Source organism: Macadamia integrifolia, chromosome 5, assembly GCF_013358625.1.
Source record: "Macadamia integrifolia cultivar HAES 741 chromosome 5, SCU_Mint_v3, whole genome shotgun sequence".
NCBI classification, from domain to species: Eukaryota; Viridiplantae; Streptophyta; class Magnoliopsida; order Proteales; family Proteaceae; genus Macadamia; species Macadamia integrifolia.
Window position 1 is genome coordinate 34,200,284 of NC_056561.1, and position 22,560 is coordinate 34,222,843.

At 35.9% G+C, this 22,560-nt stretch overlaps 2 protein-coding genes and 1 long non-coding RNA gene across 7 annotated transcripts; 2 read left to right on the forward strand and 1 right to left on the reverse strand.

Moving 5' to 3' along the window:
- The first annotated feature begins 545 nt into the window (after positions 1-545).
- LOC122078237 (eukaryotic translation initiation factor 3 subunit I-like) lies at positions 546-8,303 on the forward strand. Its single transcript, XM_042644134.1, has 10 exons — positions 546-684; positions 818-878; positions 3,899-4,126; positions 4,266-4,481; positions 5,499-5,626; positions 5,817-5,936; positions 6,052-6,141; positions 7,060-7,146; positions 7,246-7,325; positions 8,010-8,303. Exons 3-10 carry the CDS (start codon positions 3,943-3,945, stop codon positions 8,083-8,085), a joined length of 981 nt encoding a protein of 326 aa, XP_042500068.1. The 5' UTR covers positions 546-684; positions 818-878; positions 3,899-3,942; the 3' UTR covers positions 8,086-8,303.
- Positions 8,304-9,909: 1,606 nt separating this feature from the next.
- Positions 9,910-10,989, reverse strand: LOC122077752. Its single transcript, XR_006139951.1, has 2 exons — positions 10,460-10,989; positions 9,910-10,212 (listed from the first exon to the last, which is right to left on the reverse strand). It is a non-coding gene; the product is annotated as an uncharacterized LOC122077752 (long non-coding RNA).
- Positions 10,990-11,978: 989 nt separating this feature from the next.
- Positions 11,979-18,507, forward strand: LOC122078220 (NADPH-dependent aldo-keto reductase, chloroplastic-like). 5 transcript variants are annotated; one of them, XM_042644109.1, is made up of 9 exons: positions 11,980-12,329; positions 13,995-14,130; positions 14,353-14,489; positions 16,247-16,297; positions 16,458-16,534; positions 16,942-17,029; positions 17,411-17,686; positions 17,830-18,057; positions 18,133-18,507. In XM_042644109.1, exons 3-9 carry the CDS (start codon positions 14,364-14,366, stop codon positions 18,217-18,219), a joined length of 933 nt encoding a protein of 310 aa, XP_042500043.1. In that variant the 5' UTR covers positions 11,980-12,329; positions 13,995-14,130; positions 14,353-14,363; the 3' UTR covers positions 18,220-18,507. The 5 variants fall into 5 exon arrangements, with proteins under 5 accessions (XP_042500045.1, XP_042500043.1, XP_042500044.1 ...); XM_042644110.1 differs by having other exon boundaries at positions 14,032-14,130; XM_042644111.1 differs by lacking the exon at positions 13,995-14,130 and having other exon boundaries at positions 11,979-12,329.
- The last annotated feature ends 4,053 nt before the right edge of the window (positions 18,508-22,560 follow it).

The following is a 22,560-nucleotide window of genomic DNA, read 5'->3' on the forward strand; positions in this document are numbered from 1 at the left end:
CAGCCCTAATGAACCCTGATTGGGCTGGGTTTAACCCAATCCGATCCAACTCAATACTATCGATTACTTGGTTGCTTGACCTTGATGCATTGTGGAGGTCAAAGAGCAAAGTTTTCGTATATGTGTAGATTGTGAAAAACGAAAGACCTTTTTCTGTAAGTATCCATTAATAATTATTAGCATATTTACATGATTATATACTTAATAAAAATGGTTGGGTTGGGTTGGGCTAGGTTGGGTTCAACCCAAGCCCAACCCAACCCTGCCTTAGGCCTGAAAATCTCAATCTTAACCCACTCTATGGGTTGAAATCTCAACCCAAACCCTATTAGGGCTCAGGGCGGGCTAGGGTTGGTTCGGGTTGACGGGGCTTTTTTGACACCCCTATAAAGTGTTATACACATGGTCAAAAAATATGACTAGCCCGGCCTGGCTTTGCCATAAAATGGCAAAAATAAGGAGTTGCAGAGAAATTAGGGTCGGACTAAGTTGGGTTGAGCCTTACAGGACTGGTTGAGCCAAGGGGCCTTAGGAATGGGCTAAAGTTTAAGAACATCTGGCGGTTACACCCTCTAATTTCCACGCTGCCTCCATAAGCTTGAGCCAAGCGCATTTAACTGCCATGCAAGGCCGATTTTGGGTTTTTTCTATCCGTTTTGCTTGTAGTGCGACGAACCTGCGACGGTGAGTTTGCATCTCTGTACCGTGATCTCCCGTGCCTTCTCTTTTTCTTCTTCTTCTTCTTCTTCTTCTTCTTCTTCTTCTGTAATGTAATCCCTAACATTGTTTTCTGCTGAACATTTTCTTCTCTGAGCAGGACGATCTGTTCGGCTGCTTCACAGAACTGAAATTCGTTAGTTGCGGTGTTCTTTTTTGAGGTATGGTTCTCCTTCTTCATATTCACCTGCTCTTCTTCTTCTGTAATGCAAACCCTAACATTGTTTTCTGCTGGACTTCGAATGTTGGGAGCGAGCGAATATGGATTTTAATTCGAAGTTGAAAATGTTAGGGAAACAAGGGTTAATCTCATAACTCGGTGGGGGTTTGGTTTTTCTTTTGGTTCCTAAGTTCTTCTCCCTCTCCAATTATTGTAAACTCACCTTTTTTTTTTTCCCTTCAATCTGAAAATCTCTTATGGGTTTCAAGGTTTTAATTGTTTAATTAAATGGTCAATTAATTCCTTGTTCTGTATGTGTATCTTATGTTTTGGTACCTGTCATTGATTTTGTATATCGATCTATTTGGTGATTTTGATCTGGTTATTTTTTTCCTTATGCATGGATTTTGGACCCTTCTCTAATTGGGGATTTTAGGTTTCTTTATCTGATTGAATTAGTGAGCATCCGGGCAAGGTGAGGGTTAGGTCATCTAAGTAGTTTCTAATTTCAAAGCTTAGAAAGTTATTGATTTTATATCAGGCTAAGTCTGAAACCCATCATTCAACTCTACATGCATGGTGGATGTGAGCTGTAGAGACAATTCAATCAATGGAGAATTGTTGTTACTTGCAATTTCAATGTGTATTCATGGTTTGCTATTGAGGTGGATTCCAAACGAAAATCCTGGTTGGATTCCCAGCTTTCTGATCTTGTTGGTAGTGGCTTACAGTTCTAATTACAGGGGAGTCAGTTCAGTGAACTCCTTCATATTCTATTATTGGTCTTTACTCCCTTACCCTCTAACACTATTTGGTTGAGTAGCAATCCAATGTTTTTGTCATCTAAAGCAATCGGTCAGTCCTCCATTATTGTTTCAGTAGCAGGCTCTGGCCGTGTTTATGCTCTGTAAATTGGGGTTCTTTTCGTTCAAAGAATTTGGAATCAAAGAATTCTTTAGCCCTAGGTAGTGTGTAAATGTTTATCATGTATAAATTATGTCTTACATTCCACCAATGTGACAGTGTGTGAATTTTTATCGAATAGGTAGTTAAGTGCCTAGAGCCCTAGGCAGAATGGTGAGGAAAATGGTTAAGCTCAGTGGAATTTGGAATCAAATGTGGATTAATTTGTATTTTTCTTAGATGTTAATTGTTGTTTTGAACTTTAGATGCAGGAATTAGTTAATTCCTCAATTTTTGTGTCTATATTGCCTTTTTTTAGTCCCGTTTTTGCAAAATCCAAACGTTTGAAACCCGTACCACCCGTTCTCGTGCCCCCCCATTCTTGAGATGTTTGACTGCATATTTTACCTTCCTTTTTAATTTCTTCGCTGTTTAAACATGATGTCATGAACAAAGTTTTTTTTTTCCCGTTCCCTTTTTAACTAACCATGGACTCTCCAAACGTGAAACCCTTCATTTGGCCTTCCTTGCCCTAACATTGTCCTCAACCTCCAGTTGCAGCACTTTAGCGGTGGATGCGATTGTTCCCGATAGTATCTTCTCCGCAAAAGGAAAGATCTCTCTCTCTCTCTCTCTCTCTCTGAATCCTTGATCTCTTATAAAGAAGCGATGGTGAAAATTATTGGTTCCCCAAAACATTCTACATGTCCTGTATCAAACAAGACTTTGGATTTTCTTAATTGGAGTAGAACTCTCCTGAACTTACAGCTGAAAAACTTGTTTGACAAAAAAAAAATATATATTTACACAAACTATGCAAATCAAAGCATAGAACATCCTAACACTGCATTTTTCTCTCTATATTGAATTACCGAAGTAAGAAAACCTGCTGCCTGGTGCCTAGTTCAGAAGTTAATTTCTCTCTACATCAGATACATTTCTACACTCGCGTGAAAAGAGATGTAAAGCATGTAGTACAAATGTACAATGCTTGGCCTTCCATTTTTTTCTTATAAATATTTCTGCCATATAGGTGGAACCTGTTCCAAAACAAAGTGACATAAATCAAAACATTGAAAAGATAGTAAGGTGAAAGGCTAAAAGCAATCAAGTCATTGTTACTCTAGTGCAAACGGAAAAATGAAAATGATACATTGCTCCAAGTTTTACAGAGAAATCACAACACTGACATTTCAATTAAGGATAGAGTAAATTGAACAGAGCTCTTCTTTTATATCAGTTTGTGAGATGCAGGTTCCTTTACATTCTTATAAAGGGTTAGAAAGAAAATCTGGCTCTTTTTAGCAAATTGATTGAGTACAGATTATTCTGTTTTGAACCAGATTCAAAAACATGTTCTTTTCATGACATTTGAAGTTGTATTGTGTCTAAATTTTGAAACATATGCTCTATGGCTCTTCTATGATCTTGGATTATATCTTTGGAGTTGGGATATCTTTTTTAAGGTGTTTGAATTTGGAGCATGTGTTGCATATCTTTTTTTTACTTGAAATGCGTCATTGAAGTTGAAATACATTTTTGATATATGGTGCTTGGATTTTGTGGTTTGGAATGGGATGTGGATAATAATATGTATTTTTCTTAGGTTATAGTTGCTTTGAACTTTGGATGCAGGCATTTAGGTAGTAATTTCTTAATTTATGTGCATACATTACCTTTTTTAGGTCCTTTTTTCTTCTTTTCAAATCTTTACTTTTAAACCCATATTTTCTGTTTCTGAACTATTAGTAGAATGTTTGACCATACTTTTTGCCACCCTGTTCAAATTCTGAGCTGTTTTGAGTACACTGTACTGAACAAAGTTCTTTTTTGCAGTTCCCATTTTAATGACCTTTGTTTAGTAGGACTGGTCTTTTTTGACTTCTGTCCAGCCTAGATCCCCAATTCCATATCCGATTCGAACATCCAGTAACGGTTCTCATGTAGTAGTCGAAACAGTTGTTAACTATCTTGTGGTAGTGAACAGTCGACATTGAACATGTGGGCCGAGAACTGATATGGGGAGCAAAATCTCTCTATGTATCTGTCTCTTTTAAATTCATTCTCACCTCAGAGGAAAATTTGGTCTTAGGGTTTTGAAGTTTTCTGTTTTTATAGGGTTCGACAGAAATTCGCTGCCTCTATTTGAGACCGGGGGGAAGATGAGACCAATCTTGATGAAAGGCCATGAGAGGCCCTTAACATTTCTCAAGTACAACAGAGAAGGTGATCTTCTCTTCTCCTGTGCTAAAGACCACACGCCCACAGTCTGGCTTGCCGATAATGGGGAGCGGTTGGGGACTTACAGAGGCCACAATGGTGCTGTTTGGTGTTGTGATGTATCAAGTAAGTCTTTTTGCTCTTCTTCATCATTGATTCTTTCCTCTTTTCCTTTCTGAATGAGTCGGGTTTTTTGTGCTCTATTTGAAGTGTTTATAACAACAATTTATGTGATATGAAATATAAATTTTGGGATGTTATTTAGGGGATTCTATGCGCCTCATCACTGGAAGTGCGGATCAGACAGCAAAGTTATGGAATGTTCAAACTGGGGCACAGCTTTACACATTCAATTTTGATTCACCGGCAAGAGCAGTAGATTTTTCGGTTGGTGATAAGCTTGCTGTAATCACCACTGACCCATTTATGGGACTTCCTTCGTCCATTCTTGTCAAACGCATTGCCAGAGACCCTGAAGATCGTGTGTTCCCTTTCTTTTTTCTCATGGGCCTCTTTACTTGTGATATAGCTTAACTTTTCATTTTATAGATTTTTCCTAGACTCAATCTTCAATTGGATGTATTTGGTATATCACATAGTGGTTTGTTATAGTTACAGCTTCCTAGTTATTTCCATTAACTTCCTTAACAAGATATGTTTTCTGTGCATCAGTTATATATACAGACATTTTTTGTCCAAATATCTCAAATATCTCAATTTTTATCAGAAATTTGTAAGAGAAGTCGTGCTCATATTTGAACTTCAGATTTAGTATTTTAATGCATATTTATAACGTTCTTTCTGATTTTTGTGTTCTGTGGACGGAGTGTCAATTGTGATGTTCTTTGCTTTTTTATGGTGTTGCTTAACAGAGCATTGTGTGATATTAGTAATTCTTTTTAATTTGATGTCATTTTCTCCCATTGGCCTGCAATGAAATTCACTGGTTTGGTGTCTATCCCTCCTAAGGTGACAGTTAATGCTCGCAGAATGTTCGATCTTAGCTATTTCAAGAAAAAGATAAAGAAAAATGGAGGGAGCTGGCTTGAGCTGACTTTCGAGTTCAGACGAAAGTACAAGTGTTTGCCTGTAAAAGATAGAAATCGTGTCAAAATTTCATATCCGGATCCATTATTTGATATAGCTTTGTTAAATCATGTTCAAAAAGTTTTGGTGTTTCATCATGATTCATTTATTAACGTAAGTTAAGGGCTTTGGAATGGGTTTGCCCTAGTATATTTAAAATAGTAGTATGTGATGAACTTGAGGCTCTTCGGTTTTGGCTTTGGTTTAGCTTCAAAATTTGCATTTAAATTTCAAATTTGTCTGTTTTGTGTCCTGGATCAATAATATTACCTGTAAAACTAAATCCTTTAAGTGATATATTTTCTCATAACCATAAACACCTGCAGACTATGAACTATGATTCTTTATTGATTAATTTTTCCGCAGAGTCTTAAACTGAACAATTTTGTTTATCATCATTGATTATTTGCAGAAACTGGTGAATCTGTGCTCACAATCAAGGGACCTCAAGGGAGAATTAATAGAGCTGTATGGGGACCCTTGAACCGGACCATAATAAGTGCTGGGGAAGATGCAGTCGTCCGTATATGGGATTCCGAGGCAAGTAGCTGATTTACATACATAATTGATGTTGATGCAATCACCTCATCTGGGTCTTCTCTTTCTTTTTTTAAAACTTGTGCAGTTTTTCAATTTGTGCAATTGGTTGATACACAATATTGCTTCTCTTTATGATGTCTGATATGACCTATGATGATTCTCACATTTTTATGCTATTACTTGAATGCAGACGGGGAAACTGCTTAAAGAATCAGACAAAGAAACTGGCCATCAGAAGACAATTTCATCGTTGTCAAAATCTGCAGATGGTTCACATTTCCTTACTGGCTCCCTTGATAAATCTGCTAAGGTAGTCTATTTCCAAGCTTTTCTACCTCCATGACTTTAATTCTTTTTTTTCTTTTTTTAATGGTTGTGTTTCCTCATCTCCTTTATTTACTTTTTTGGTTCCTTTAACATGTTAGCTCTGGGATGCAAGAACATTGACCCTTATCAAGACATATGTGACAGAGCGCCCAGTCAATGCTGTTGCCATCTCTCCACTTCTTGATCAAGTGAGAATTCATTTTTCTTTGCTCTCCTATACAGATCCATCAAGCTTTATTATTTTTCTTTGATGACCATGCTTGTTTGACCTTCGATTATTGAAAACAATTGAGCTGTAGTGCTGTACGATAATAAATGAGTAGATTGAATATAGGACTTCCTTAATTGTCCTATGGCTATGATAAGCAAGGATTAAAGTATCAGTATCGGTCGCCGTATCTGTCAGCTAAATTTAAGATACGTATCAAAGGGTATCGTATCGTATCGCAGATACGCTAAGATATGCTGAAGATTGAGGATTAAAGTATTGGTCGCCGTATCAGTCAGGTAAATTTAAGATACGTATCATATCGGTATCGGAGATACTTTAAACCATGATGGTAAGTTTTGTTTGTAGGCAGGAAGGGTAATTATTTTGTTAGTTTGTAGATGGTGGTCTTCTAAACTTCTAAACTGACTTCAAGAGCTTCTCTCTCTTCTCTCCGAAGTATTTTGTTAGCTTGGAGATGAAGTTCAACTGTGTGTGAACTATATTTTAATTACCAGCTCATTTTTCTTTAATTTATTTTGAACAACACACTGTCTCTTAGTCCAAAATACCGTAAACCAACATCTTACTATCAGCTTTCAGTTCAGTGTAACATATACTGGTTTGGTGTGTTAGTTTTAGCGTTTCCTTGAAAAATTTCTATTCTTTCGAATTAGTTATGTGATTAATTGATCTACTCTTGCGGTCTTCAATGGATCATTCTATACGTCAACTTCAGTCTACACTACACAAGTGATACTGGGATTTTGTTAATCTGTTGTGGGCTCTTATTCGTTAATGTAGTTGATGCAACCTAATGTTCTTATGCATAATTGCATATAAACTTCACTTCTGCAGTATTGGAAGGAATATGATTTATATTTTTTACTTTTGCCAGGTGGTGATGGGAGGTGGTCAAGATGCATCACATGTCACAACTACTGATCGCCGTGCTGGAAAATTTGAGGCAAAATTCTTTCACAAAGTAAATTTCTTATCCTCTTGTCTATGCGAATATGTGCTGCTCAATTAGCAACCTAGTACAGTCAATGATGGTTTGGTACGTCCAATTGCCATTGTACAGATTCTTCAAGAGGAAATTGGGGGTGTAAAAGGGCATTTTGGACCTATAAATGCTTTGGCATTCAACCCTGATGGAAGAAGGTATGGTTTATCTTTTCATTGTTGATTAAGCCTCCTGAACAGATAATATGTAAAACTTCCAAGATTTTAACATTTGTTCGTTTATATTCTGGTTTTCTGGCAAATAAAGGCATTTGCAACTTTTTAGACACAACCAGTTAGCTTTGAATTTAAATGTTTTGCTTCATCTCTTGATGACATTTTCTTCTTGTGATATCTTTTTGTTCCTTCACTTTGTCAAGTCGTTAACTACCTTATATTTATGTGGTTACCCTTTTTTTTTTTTTTTTAACCATTAGTTCTACTATATTAATATCAGACCTAAAGGGGCTTGAAAACATAACATCACTAAAGGGGAATTCTTTAAGCTGCTGCAAAACTCTAAATCAATTCATTCGGTACTATGATTTGCAATACACGGTGTACTGTTCATGTAGACTTTTGAACTACTAAATAAGGGAAAAAGAACCCTGCCGGTGTGGAGTAGGAAATGCCCCCCACCCTGATGCACTGAAGATGCTCCTGCACTCCCTCCCATTGACTCACGCCAGATCGGCAGGGTTTTTTCTCCCCTTAAATTAATTATGGCTGCGAAAATAGAAACCCGATTACAGACCCATATGCATAAATAGTTCTTCTATGTTCCCGAGGTTCATTGTCTAATTTTCCAAACATCTGACAATGTTTTTTTATTTTTTCGTGTAGTTTCTCAAGTGGAGGTGAAGATGGCTACGTTAGGTTGCATCACTTTGACCCGGATTACTTCAATATCAAGATGTAGCTTGCTAACACACTTCAGTTGGAGCGATCTTTACCCTTTATTTCTCCTACTCACGCTTTCTTTAAAATTTTGTGCGTGTTGGGAGTTTCTTAGATTGGATAATGTTATTGACAGGTCTTTATGTGATTGGGTTGTATTAATGGGTTGCTTACTGTACCCAGTTCAAAAGTTTTGTAGAGAAGTACCTTGATCAGTAAAGCTTAATCTTTTCCATTAAAGTTTCCGTTTTATTTGACACCTGATTTTCTGGAAGGTATTTTAAATACTTTACTTACAAGGCCTCTATAGACTATAGGTGTATTTAGAATTTGACTCCTTTTAATTTTCACATCTTGTTCCTAATAGTGACTAATCATTGTTGTTATCGAATGTTGTCAATTTGTCATTGTCTTACATATATTTTTTTTAGTACGCATATAAAGTTTAATATTTATGAAAAAAATTATTTTATTAAAAATAAAAAATAAAATAAAAGCAAAAGCAAGGTTATAAATTATTTGACGATAGCATGTCAAAAAGAAAATTCCATCCTTTAGATGTAGAAAAACCGTACATGACTAGTTGTAGTTACCAGTGGTAAAAATATTCTTTAGAGACTAATATCTAAAAAAGTCGGGAAATTGCTATATTACAATAGTGTAGATAAGCATAAGCCTAGTGAAAATGTTTTCAATCCATCACCGTTCGAGTCGGCTGATTGTGGGTTCGAGTATTAGTATGCCAATTACCACCTATTGGTTCTATGGAAGCGTCGCTTGATGTATGGGGGCTTGTCTTGGGGTTATGATCACTATCATGGAGCATCCTTTTTTCTTTATCAAAAAATAAGATAAGCCTATCTTGCCTATATCAATTTTAGGCAATTTTAATTTCCTAGGTGGTTTGGTGTGATTTCTGCAACAGATTTCAAAAAGACTGAAATTATGTCAAACGCAAAAAATTTCCTCTACTTACGTGAAACTTTGCATTTACCTTTGACATATATATACATATATATATATATATATATATATAATAATTTTGAAATAGCTTGGGGCTTTTATTTTACAATTTCTATTCCAATTGATTTCATGATTTCTCTCTATCTTGGTTTGACTGTGTGGACTTTGTCTTTTGGATTACACTTCATAGACTTAAAGGCCCTCTATTAATATTAGCGAGAGAGAATGCTACCCAGTTGCATGGACCTAAATAGGTCGTAGAGCCGATAGGAGCGTGCGTCAAGGTATCCAACAAGGGAGGTATGATGGTCATTTTACCCATGTGTTTAGGTGCTGGAGCGCACAATCTGGTGGCGTAGGAACATTATCCGTCTGCATTCCCTACGCTCACACACAACCCTTGGTTTTAGGGAGGTTATGAAAAGACATCCCTGTCCCCTGAAACCAAGGGTTGTGTCTAGGCTTGGGAATACAGAAGGTAGTATTCTTCTACATAGTTAGAAAAATGGGAATGGCAGTAACAGACGGTAAAGGTTTTAAATGGTGAAAAACTTCAAAAAAATATGGTCAAACAAACAGTAAAAAAATGGAGGATGGCAAAAAAGGAAAATGGACGGTTCGGAATATAAATGTGTAGAGTTTAGATAAACAGGACAAAAAAAATAGCAATAGTACTCAAATAATTTGAGGAAGGATAATTTACAGTGCCACTCCCTGGAGAATGCTAATATTAGAGGGACACCCCCTCTCTTTCACCAAATTAGACTCGGACCCCTTGCCGTCGGTCACTGTTAAGGAATATACCTTATACGCTAATGTCAGCTACTATTTTATTTTAAATACCAAAATACCCTTACTAAATGTGAAGTACCTAAAATGCCCATGTAATAAGTCTCATCCCCAAATAGATTTAGATTACCAGTGATCATACATAGCACTGGAAATTACAGCGGCAACGGCGACATTCGACGGGTTTTCTTCATGTGACATTTAGCTTCGGTCTGAACGTCACACATCCGAACAGTCTCGTCATCTGAGCCAGAGCAGATATAATGGGAATCATAAGAGAAAGCAAAGTCGGAGATGCCCTGTTTGTGGCCGGTGACTAGAGACAGATGGTCTTATCTGCTGATGAACTACCCAATAGCTTGCCGTCATTGGAGAATTTGACGCTGGAGATGGAGGTCTTGAACAGAGTCCGCGACAATCAAACAAAAAGACCCATCTCATCAATCATGAAACAAAAACGGAAAAAAAAGAAAAAGAAAAAGAAAAGATAAATCAAACTAAAATGGATCTGGGTATAGAATAAAGGAGAGCACTACATTCCAAGTAAAAGGGAAACCAGTATGAGAAAAATATATCATTTCTAAAGCAAACTAACAAGAGAAATTGAAAAGAAAGAAAATGAGTTGGGATTGAGGATGGGTAACCATTTCTCTTATGAGTTCTTGCTTGTAACCCAGTTTATTGAGACGCTTTTCTACTGAATCTATCTCAACCCTCCACGTAGCTGGTGAACACTCTCCCATGATAGATATCAAAGGTTACTAGCCTCTCCACCCTCAACTCCTCAAGCCCAGAACCCAAATTCTCTCTCTCCAATTAAATTTCAATCTCATTGGAGAATCAAAGAAACCCATCTCTCTATCTTCAACTTTAATCATGGTAGAATAAACCCAGACGAAAGTAGAGGAGCTAGCAGTTGTGTTGTGGCTGAGATTGAGAAAACAACAATTGAGAGGACACACCACCAGCATTGGCGGTGGAGGTGCCAGAAGTGGAGGAGCCTATCATGCCAACGGTTGTCGAAGAAGAAGTTGATGCTTATGCTGCTACTGAAACAGAAATGTAATTAGGGTAATCAAAAAGCTTTACATTAGGAATGGAAGGAAACATAAAAGACGAGCAGATTTCAGCCATAGCAATACCAACGAACCAGAGAGAGAGAGAGAGAGAGAGAGAGAGAGAGTAGACTTTAGGTCCAAATTCCATCGGAGTGAGTAGCTCAGAGAGATCAAGTAGGGCATTTTAGGTTCCACCTCTGTCATTGTGAATAAGGTATAATGGTCATTTTATAGCATCACTTGACAGAGATTGACGACAGAAGGTCCAAGTATAATTTGGTGAAAGATAGGGGGTGTCCCTCAATATTGGCATTCTCCAGGGGGTGGCATTGTAAATTACCCATTGAGGAATTATTACATGAATACTTGCATCTAATACTAAGAAAAACTATTTCATCCAACATTAACGCATTAACATACCCACAATCCAATATAAATTCTAAGACATACTATCCACTTTACCAAAAAAAGAAGAAAAGACATATTATCCAACATCAATTCTAAATTCACACCATTCAAAACATATAAAATAAAATAAAATTGTCCAAAGTGCTTTTGAACAATGTTGCTTGACTATAATGTTATTCATTATTGTCAACATGGTCAACATACTCCCAAATTATCATCTTCAATTGAAATAGGGAGTCATCACTTTACAAACATTTTTTTTGTAGATGCATAAGTTTATAGCTCAATTTGGGGGTCCATATATTGAACTTGAGTTGAAGGTGACATCATGATAAATATCAATTAAGCAAAGCATTGTAATAAACACCAATAAGTCCATTGTAAAAGAAAAAAAAGATAAAAACGCGCTTAAAACAGCCATGCTTGCCATTTGTGTTTTTTTCCTGTGTCTTTGGGAAGCAAACGGCAATCCACGTTTTGAAACGGACCCTTATTATTATTATTATTATTATAGTAATAATAATAACCTTACAACGCCCCACATCCCCCCACCCAAAAAACAAAAAGTAGTAATAAGTGATAACTAATTTGCCATTGCCCTTGTAACATTTTTGCCCTCTCGACCATATCATCTACCTCTCACCAAAAAAACCATATCTTTTTTTGGTGAGATATTTACATTATCTCTTCTTTTTTTGGTGAGACATTTACATTATCTTTTGATGATGTCGTTTTTGTATTTTCCCTCCTCTTTGCTTTCCTTGTCTCCCTCCTCTTCGGTTCAGAATTTGGCTCTCCGTAACCCACGATGGTCGTGAGGAGAGAAGGGACAGAAGGAATCTAAAAATGGAACAGACGAACGGTTCTTAGGGGATTTGAGGGAAATGAGAAAGATTGAAAAACCAGATCAAAATAAAGCCCCTCTCTTCCTCTTTCTCTCTCCTTACATGATTAGATTTGGTATTTCTTCACCCCTTTTCTCATTGCCCTTGTTCGACCAGATCCCAGTTCATATCTCTGGAAAATCGTGTTTCAGAGCAATCTTCAGGTACTTTCTCCACGCCCAACAAAGAATCCTTCTGGGTTGTAAATGATCTGATTTTTTGTTATTGTTATAAGTAATGATTAGAACAATTTATCACGTGACAGCATAAAAATATTGAATGATTTTTCTATCCTTCCCCATACTCTTCCTTCCTCTAGCCCTTGTTTTATTTCTCTCCCACAAGCTAGGGTGGAATACAAAGTCAGGCATCTTTGGAGAGGTTTACTTATGAAGTAGGAGAGAAAGTTTATGGATGGTAAACGCTAAAAGAACTGGTTGTTCTATCATTTTGTGTTATGGAATGTATCAGCTTGTGCCCAACTTACCTAAACAAGTAAAACTGAAGCCAAAGTAACCCATAACAGTTTAGAAACAAATCCATTGACAAAACAACCTCAGTCTAGACTATGCCCAAATTTGTATTACTGCTGATGTAGTGACAGGTAAAGACATTGTTGCTGACGGTGCATGCTGATCAGAGAATTAAAAAACTGAAAACATACAACAGAAGCTACCTAAATCAGTGATTCATATGGTAGAAGCATGTATGAAAACCCTGAAAATTTAACAAACCTAAAAAATTTGATCTGATCGATTCCATTACCATTAGACCATGGGTGAAGAATCATTTTCGATAAACTCAATAGAATATTCCATTGCATCCTAATTAAAAAGAAAAAGAATTGATTACATGCTACAAATTCCATAATCAGTACTCCAGTTCAGTGTTATTTTCCTAATACAATTCAATTCTAATAAATATCTTAATTAAAAAGCAGAAGAGAAAACTATGTCTTTTGACTAAATGGATTCCTATTTGTACTCAAATCAATGTTTGAAATTCCACCTCCGGGTTCATTTAGACCATTGGGAAAACAAATACATTTTGCCAATTGCAACATATTTTGCTTAAAATTTTGGCAATTTTCGCAAGTTCATTTGAAGAAACGAAAATATTTTACCAATTTGGACATATTTCGCTCAAAGTTCACTGTTTGACTTGAAGGATGAATTTAGATGCTTGATCAAATTTTAAGCATCGTCTGAACTGCTAATATAGCACCCTATGATTATAACCCTTTAAAAGAACAGAGGGAGAATGAAGAACAAACAAACCGATAGCTGAGATATTATTCCCAGTGGCATAAAAGTGACTCAGCGTTTAAGACAGGTAAATCCTATCTGAAGAACACAAAATACAAGTTTAACAGAGTTGTTGCAGTTATTATTGGAAGGTCGGCTTGAAATTAACCATTGTGCACTCCAAAACCAAATTGTTGAATGCATACAGGAAATAAAGAAATATTGATCTGTTCAATAGGCTCGTAGCTATATGTTCTTAATTCAAAGGGAATAGGAAAAGTCTGGTTGATGAGACATGATTTTATGATCAGAAGATGCTTAACAGATCTGATGCATTACCACACCTGGTTAGCTAAGGAATGGTGTTGTTCGAGAGTCTCAATCATACATTCTCTTGAGTGGGTCACCTCACAGCAGTATGTAAGCTTTGACTTACTCTGTATTATTCTCGAAGAAGATAGCAAATATGAGCTATTTTTGTATAGTTTAGATTCCAAACCCTGTGTGGTGGGAAAATACATTGTTCATGGTTGAATGTATATTAGATTGGTTCCAATCTGGAACTTTAAAGTGCCTCCTTCACAGGGACCTTACTGAATCCAATACCTAAAGTTGAATACAGTAAAAAAGGAGAAGAAGAAGAAGAAGCAGCAGCGTGGGGAAAAGAGAAAGAAGCAGCAGCAGCGTGGGGAAAACATAAAAAAAACTCAGCCGTGAAAAGGTTAGAGATTCTAATTTAAGGGCTAAAAAACTGGTGGTAGCCTTAAAATTATTCCCCCCCCCCCCCCCCCAACACAAAAAAAAAAAAACTCTGAACTAAGCAGCTCTTAGTTCAGAAGGGATATCATATCATTGATTAATTCTCCTCTATTGTTGTTAGTTGTGGTGTTGATGTTGTATTATATTTCATCTTCCATGAATGTGTTTTTGTTTTGATTTGTAGAGAAGAACAAGATGGAAAATGAGTCTGGACCGCAATATTTCAAACTAAACACAGGAGCCTTGATGCCCTCCGTTGGATTGGGCACCTGGAAAGCATCCGCTGGTGCCATTGGAGATGCAGTCATTGCTGCTGTCAAGGTTCCTTTATTCAGTCCTTCCCCTTTCTTTTGTTTCCACATGCACACACACACACATGCATGCATATATGGATACATTCACATTCATATGTATGTACATAAATACATACATAGAGTGAGCAAGGGAGAAATCACAATTCACACCCTTAATGGGCCCTTTTTCAACCTCCAAATATCCCACAAGTTGTTCCTTCTTTTTCAATCATTGCTAGTGTCTATGGGTAACAGTGATGAGAGTTGCCGGTAGGTAATCATGTCCTTTGATCTTTGTGGTAATCTCTATTTCCTTTTTCCCTTGGGGTAAACAGGGCCACTCTAATTGGATTGGGAAACATGAGAGACTGCAGCCCATCACTTACAATCAGAGAGGGGATGTGGGAGTTTGAATCAAACAGAAACCACTAATTTGTACAGAAGATACATTTCTGGAATAGGGTTGGCTGCCTAAAGCCATTGAGTAGTGTAGTAGCTCCTTGTTTGTGTAAGTGATACTGGCTTCACTGTTGAAAAAATAAAAAATAAAAAATGAGTAAGTGATGCTGGCTTCAATGTGCATGGTATGACCCAAGTGTGGGGAGGAGTACATAGCATCATTTTTGCACATTAGCAAGAAGTTTCCTAAATTTGTGCGTAGTTGAGCAACATAATTCCTACTTAATTTGCATATACCGAGAAATCGTTACAAGCTAGAGGTTTCCTCCCTTAAACTCTGTGGGGATACTTTATTAAAAATATAATCTGATTGTATTCTAGGTGTAGTGTTAAACTTCGACTCCTCACTGCTGAAATAATCATGGTAAGTGAATTTTAGGTGCTCTTATGGGCATCTAGTTTTTAATTGATCCTATAATTTTTTGTTGATTTGGATATCAAAGTTCAATAACTGGATAGATAGAATCCACATTTAAGATTTTGTGGGCGGCTTATTTGGCTATTCATGCTTATCAATTAAATGGTGTCATATGCACTGCCCAACATCTCTTATGATAACCTATGCTATTCAGGCAGCATGCTTTAGACTTACCTCTGATTGACGGAACCGGTAACATTGACAGAAGAGGTGGACGGTGAGTTGGTGAATCTGAAGAAGAGTTTCAGAACTCGGAAAGAAATTTATACTAGCGATTTCCCTAACGAAGCCGTGAAGGGGTGAGGACAAGAGGGTGATTGGCTCTCTAGGATTCTTATTTCTTTGTCTTGCAAAAGAAAAAGAAAGGGGTGAACCGCCAAAGCATATTTTTTTTTTATACGAGTTTTTTTTTTAAACATTATTTAGATAATTTTTTTTACCAAATACTACAATTAATATGTAAAATACGTGTTTAATATGATTCCCTATTAAATATAGATTTTTCCTATATCTTTGGAAAATATTGGGAATGTGTTCTTTAATTATATGATACAAGATGCTTATAAAATGTGTATAAAACACATATTTACTAAGGTCTCACCCCATTGTCAAATTTTTTAGACCAAATAATCCCAGCAACCAATGCCTGACATTTACCAAGCATTCACTTATAAAATGGATAAGGATGTGAATTTGAAACGAAACTGTTTACCTAAATCAAATCGAACCATTTACACTGGAACCGATCCGATTAACACCCTTAAAAATTGACCACTTAATCTGAAAATTTTGAGATGGGGTGAGACCTTGTTGTGGATAGAGAATTCCTAAAAATGTGAGAAGTGGGCTTATTAGTATTTTTCCCAAGATTTAACCTTGCCCCCTTTGTTTGTTTTAAAAATGTGCAGGCTGGTTATAGACATATTGATTGTGCGCGTATGTACGACAACGAAAAGGAGGTAATGCCTATGATCTTTGTGTACATGTTTCAAGGAAGTTCTTTCCAAGCATTCCCTTTTTCGAATCTCAAATCATTTCTCAATTAGTTACAGTCCATTACAATGTATTTATGTATGCTTCCTTGATTATGCATCTTCATAACCATTTATAGCCATGTAGGTTGGGGTGGCTTTGAAGGAACTACTTTCCACTGGTGAAGTGAAGCGTAGTGAGATTTGGATCACATCCAAGTTATGGTAAAATATTTTGATTCCTTAATCTATGACTCATTAAGGACATTATCTACTCTACTTCTGCATTGATGGAAACTACGCAACTATTTATTGGCTGACATTAATTATATATATGGAAAGTGGTTCTCTGTTTGGGAGCATGGCCTATGCCAGTGCTCCCTATGTCTCTCTCTCTCTCTCCTTCCCTAAATAAGGGACAGAGATGTCTTTTCACATGGGAGGAGATAGATAGACACAAGGAGCATTGGCATAGGCCACACTCCCGGATAGAGTTCTTTTTTAAATGGAAGAATTATGTCATCCAAGAACACCAGCACCACATCACAGAAATAATTAGTTAGACTATATATCCATGAATTGAAGGGAGGTTTTGTTCATTTCCTACTTATATAGAGCTTGGATGTATACAGGTGCAGTGACCATGCGCCAGAGGACGTCTCCACAGCACTTAGCAAGACATTAGAAGACCTGCAACTAGACTATGTCGACCTATATCTCGTATGATTTTCAATTTCATACTTCACAGTTTCCATCGTATTTTTTTTTTCTGAGTAGATTGGAGTGTATATTTTGCTACAACATTTATCCTCTGCAGTGAAGTTCTTGAGTACTAGTTACTATATATACCAAAAAGAGAGAGTAATATTTACTTAACTTGAGAAAAGGGGAAAGAGAACATTTCAGAGATCTGTCTGAGCCAAATAATGACAGTTTTTCTAGTAATCTCAAGTGGCACAAAATAAAAAAAAATTAACTAAACAGCCCTCTAGCACTTGGACTTTGGGTCTTCATATTGTTGCTTATGTTTGTAGTTCATTTGTATTACATTTAGTACAAGGCTTAAGTTGATTTCGGAACATTGAAATAATTATGTTATAGATACATTGGCCATTTCGGACGAAGCCTGGGTCATGTGGGTGTGATCCAAAAGTCATGGCTCCACTGTGTCTTCCAGAGACATGGAGTGCTATGGAGGGCTTGTTTGCATCAGGGAAAGCACGGGCAATTGGAGTGAGCAACTTCTCAACTAAGAAGTTGGAAAACCTACTCGCATACGCAAAGGTGCCACCATCCGTTAATCAGGTGGAATGCCATCCAGGGTGGCAGCAGCCTGGCTTACATAACTTATGCAAGTCTAGAGGCGTCCATCTATCGGTAATGTGCTGATTTAAATTGCTTGGATATAGGTGTTGTAGTCATGTGCACCTCTTTGTGCAGATGATTAGAGAATCTTTCCACATGGATTTTAGATGGTTTGCTTGAATGAACATATATTGTTAGACATAATTTTCTGGCAGGCCTATTGTCCTTTGGGGAAAGGTGAAACCATGAAGGATCCTACACTGATTGAGATTGCTAAAAAACTTAACAAATCACCTGCACAAATAGCTCTCCGTTGGGGTATTCAAAACGGCCATAGCATCCTCCCAAAGAGTGTAAATGAGTCCCGAATCAAGGAGAACATCAGTTTATTTGACTGGTGCATCCCTCAAGATCTCTTCTCCAAGTTCTCCAAAATCCATCAGGTAAAAGACAATGCTACATCTTAGTATTGGCACATGTTACACACCTTCTAATGCTTTAGTTTGGAATGTGTGCAGCAAAAGTTTGTACGAGGAGAATTTGCAGTCCATGAAACATGCAGTCCGTATAGCAGCCTCCAAGAGCTATGGGATGGTGAAATATGAGATTGATTACCATCCAAGAATAAAAGTAGAAGTTTTTGTCATCTTCTTCAAAGAGATTACATCCACGGGGCTAGAATCAGATCATTTTCCCTCCCCAAAAAAATTGTTATGATTATTAATATTAAATATAACACCTTAGATTGTTAGACCATATACTTCAAATTCATCATCTTCATCCAATAGCCTAGGGTTCCATTATACTTGAAATTCAATATCTTTTGATGTGGTTTGAATGAACATCAACCAGATCTCCTGAAATGTTTATAAAACATAGAGGAAAAAATGATACATGATAAAACTTCTTTATGAAACATGAATCAATAGTTTTATGTGATGAACAGGATAATTAATGGTCTGAAAGATTACAACAACACATAGAAGTTTGGAGTTCAAAAATCAGTAACTATAAAAAGAAAGAAGGTTAGGGACACCATTAGTTTTTCTGGAGCTAATTAATAGCTCAACCAAGGGGAGGGTTGAAATAGGAAGTGCATGGAGGTAATTTGTAATTTACTGAAGGGTAGGGAGGGAGAATGACATAGGCTGGTCAATAAGGATAATGTAGTCAAAAGATTTGTAGTTTTTGTAAGATTAAATCGCATATTCTTTTTGTTAACCTTGTTTGGTCAATAAAAATAACTTGATCTTGTGAATGAAAGAATTATAGGCTCAGTAGTGTTATTCTAACCAAAATTTAGTTTTGATAATATCCAAAATCATGATACACAAGACAATTGGTCTAACAGAGTCGCTGCTTGTTGCAAAGGGGTCAATGGTGCTTGCTTAAAAGAGAGGATTTGTTGGAGAAACTGTGGTGGCTCATTCTATTTTTAAATGGACTGTTGCAACCCATTGGGTCTATTGGGAGTGGTTTACTTGAGAACCTCCTTGTTCATGTAACTTTCCCTTCAAAGTTTTATAAGGGGGGAAAAAAAATCCTTACAAAATATTAGAAGAAAACATTTATAAAAACATGTGTCTTTTTGCATCCACGTAACCTACTTATTTGATACTCAAATCAAGAATTAAAATCTATTATCCATACTAATATATAATATATAACTTAAGGTGTTTAGATGAAGGATAATGAATATACATGCCTCCAAAAAAAAAAAAAATCTTTAAATAAATGGGAAAAAATTCCTGGGAGAAAAGAGAAAATATCTGGTTCAATCGTATCAATCTGTAGCACTAAAGAGCTATTAGTTAAAAATCTGAAAAAATTAAAATAAAAACTTTTAAATGTTACCCTATGCCAATAATACACATAAATTTTGAAGAATTGAACAATGTCTTGCTTTTTACGTATGACTTGGATTCTTTATCTATAATAAAAATACAAAAAAACACATGTTAAATCTGAGTGTAGAGAGAGTGAGTAAACGATTTAGGACGTCTTGGTATGGCCAATTTTGAGGAGGAACTAATTCTTTCCAAGTATTCTTCCTTTCTCGTAAAAAATTGTCTACAACCAGAACTATTTTTTGCTTATATTTTCTGTATACATGAATGTTGTAGAGGCTCAGCACATGGTCTAATCCCTTGGTGGATCCAAAAAACAAGGTGTTTGTAAAAGAGATTAAATGTAGTCCCTCAAAGTAGACTCCTGAAAATAAATAAAGGATTACTGCAGGTCGCACATGAATTTGTGTGCAAATAGACAGCCATAAACAAAACCTTTGGTGTTTATCAATCACTCTTCTATACAAGATATCAATAATAATAAAAAATTCATTTCTTGGAACACTAAAATACAATTATTAGAATTGAATGCAAAACACATAATCAAAAACTCATAGTTAACATTTGTTTACCTTTTTATTGGTTTCCTCCCATGTCTCGATGCTATCTTGCAAATTGTACATCGATAGACTTCCATGATATTTAAAATGTAATATGGGAGTATTTAGAGGCAACTTCTTATTGATTGAAGTGAACAAGGATCAGTTCTATGAATACTTATTTTGTGATGAAAATAAATCATTCCAAATATGCACCTCAACCTCATGCATAATAAATGTTTAGAAAGGTCTAATGAAAATAGTGTTCCATAAAAATAAATATACAAGCCAGCCAAATCTAATTGCTGAATCTTATTGTAACCAAAAAGTTATAATGATACCTTTTTTCCATTTTAAGATATACTACTCTAAATAACTTTCAGTGCTTTTTAAAATCTTTTTTCACCCCTACATTAAATACTACATTATATAACTTTTTTTAATACGATAAATAATAATTAAAAGAAAGTTACAACTTCTTACTTCACCATTTCGATGAAAACGAGTTGCACCTCGATAAAAATTGTTTTTGTTTAGAAATATACTGAATAATTACAAATTCAAACATCAGTGGTGTGTGTAGATGACTAAATATAAAAATTTCCATCATGGCTTGAGGATAGGTGTCCAGGCCTCCAGGGGCTGTTTATTACCTTCATCCGGGTTAGTGAGAGTCCGGTTTCCCTGAAGACCTCCTGGATCTTGTATCTCAGTTCTTGCTTTTGGGGCTTATTATATGGATCAGGATCTTCTGGCGCGTGACACGCTCTACAACGCACATCCAACGAGCAGATATGTCTTGGGCTGCATTTAAGCATCTTGGGTTGTATGCCTGAAAGTTCCTGATCGTTGGATGTGCGCTACACACCTTGTCGCATTATAGACTAGTCCTATCCATTAATATATTCACCCTATTTGCACGCTCTCCATATTCAGGTTTAGGAGGACATTTACCCTTGACATTGGTGTAGAATCTTTTTCACAAGGACCCATATGTTTACCATCTCATGGGTAAGGGGAGGGATAGTTGCAACTGGAGTAATAATGACCCCTGACCTCTAGATGGGTGGGTGAATATCCTATACCTTTTTTGATTTATCCAATTTTGATTTGTATTGGTGCAACTAATATTATGAACTCATGCAACTTAAGGATGGACATTCGGAATTATATCACACGGTCAGTTTAGGTACATCAGCTCAAATACTACTACAACTACTTAGCATGAAGCAGTGGAAGCAAAAGGTAACCTAACAAAATTAAGGATAACTGCTACCAGAGGATGGAATATACATGAAGTGTGGTACACAAACAAGGATTTACTTCACCTTATTCCATTCCCTATTGAGTTATGAATGTCTATGTGAATTGTTTCATGTATATTCTAGATGTCTTGATTGTTGTAGCCTTTCTTCATATCAAACTTTACTGGAAGTCACTCAGGTTCGGGTCGATAATATTATGAATGTGTCATTACATTTTCCATCAAAATTCTTTATTACTAATTCTTTTTTTTTTTTTTTACTACTAAACTAATTTAAACTCGAGTTATGTAAGCATTAGCAGTTGCATCACTTTCGTTGTAAATTGCATATGTGCTGGACTCTGATTCTCTTGAACGATCTTGCCATAAGAAATCATCAATTCCTTTAGGAGAATTCAATTAGTTTTCTTGACTAAAAGTTTTAAGATCAATATAACAGTGGTAATATCTTTTGCATTCCCTTCAGTCAGGTCTTCCCCAAATTTAAACTCGAAAATGAGTAATTACTAATTATTAATATGGATTTTCTTTTTTTAAATGGGAAGTGGGTTTCTATCATGTGGTAGATTGAATTTTTTTTTTTTTTTTTTAAATAATTGATAAAAGCATGTGGTTATGTTTGGAATATCAGGGCATGTGTTAAGTTTTCTTCTATTACCACATTTAAAATAGAGGCTTGGCTAGTGGTTGTATAAATTTTTTTTCATTTTCTTTAAAAGAAAAAAAGAAAAGAAAAAGAAATGTATTTTGAAATTTTGAAAGTAAGAATTATTATATAAAAGAGTGATTATATTATTGAGACGAACTACTAAGTTTAAGTATAATATATTTACTAAAGATGAAAGATAGTCACTCGTCATTGTTACAACTTACAACCACTCAACGCATAGTGATCCCCACTTCTTTCCATGGCTATTATTATTATTGTTGTTGTTGTTGTTATTATTCTTATTCTTATTATTATTCTTATTATTAATTACAAGACTATCATGAATTCATAATGTTACAACATTGCAGGACTAGCATTTATGCAAAGAAAAAAAAAATAACTATCATGGATGTAGCAATATATATTGTTTTTGTTCTTTATCTAGTCTAGATCTGTCTTTCTACCCCCACCAAAAAGAAAACACTAAGGCTCCGTTTGGTATCGTTTCTGTTCTAGAATCGCTGTTTCGTATCAAAAACGAAAATTTCAGTTTCTGTGTCAAAATGCAGTTTTTAAACGAAAAAATGTTGTTTCAAAATTTTAGATTTTTATTGGAATTTTTTTTTTTTTTTTTTTTTTGTAAAATG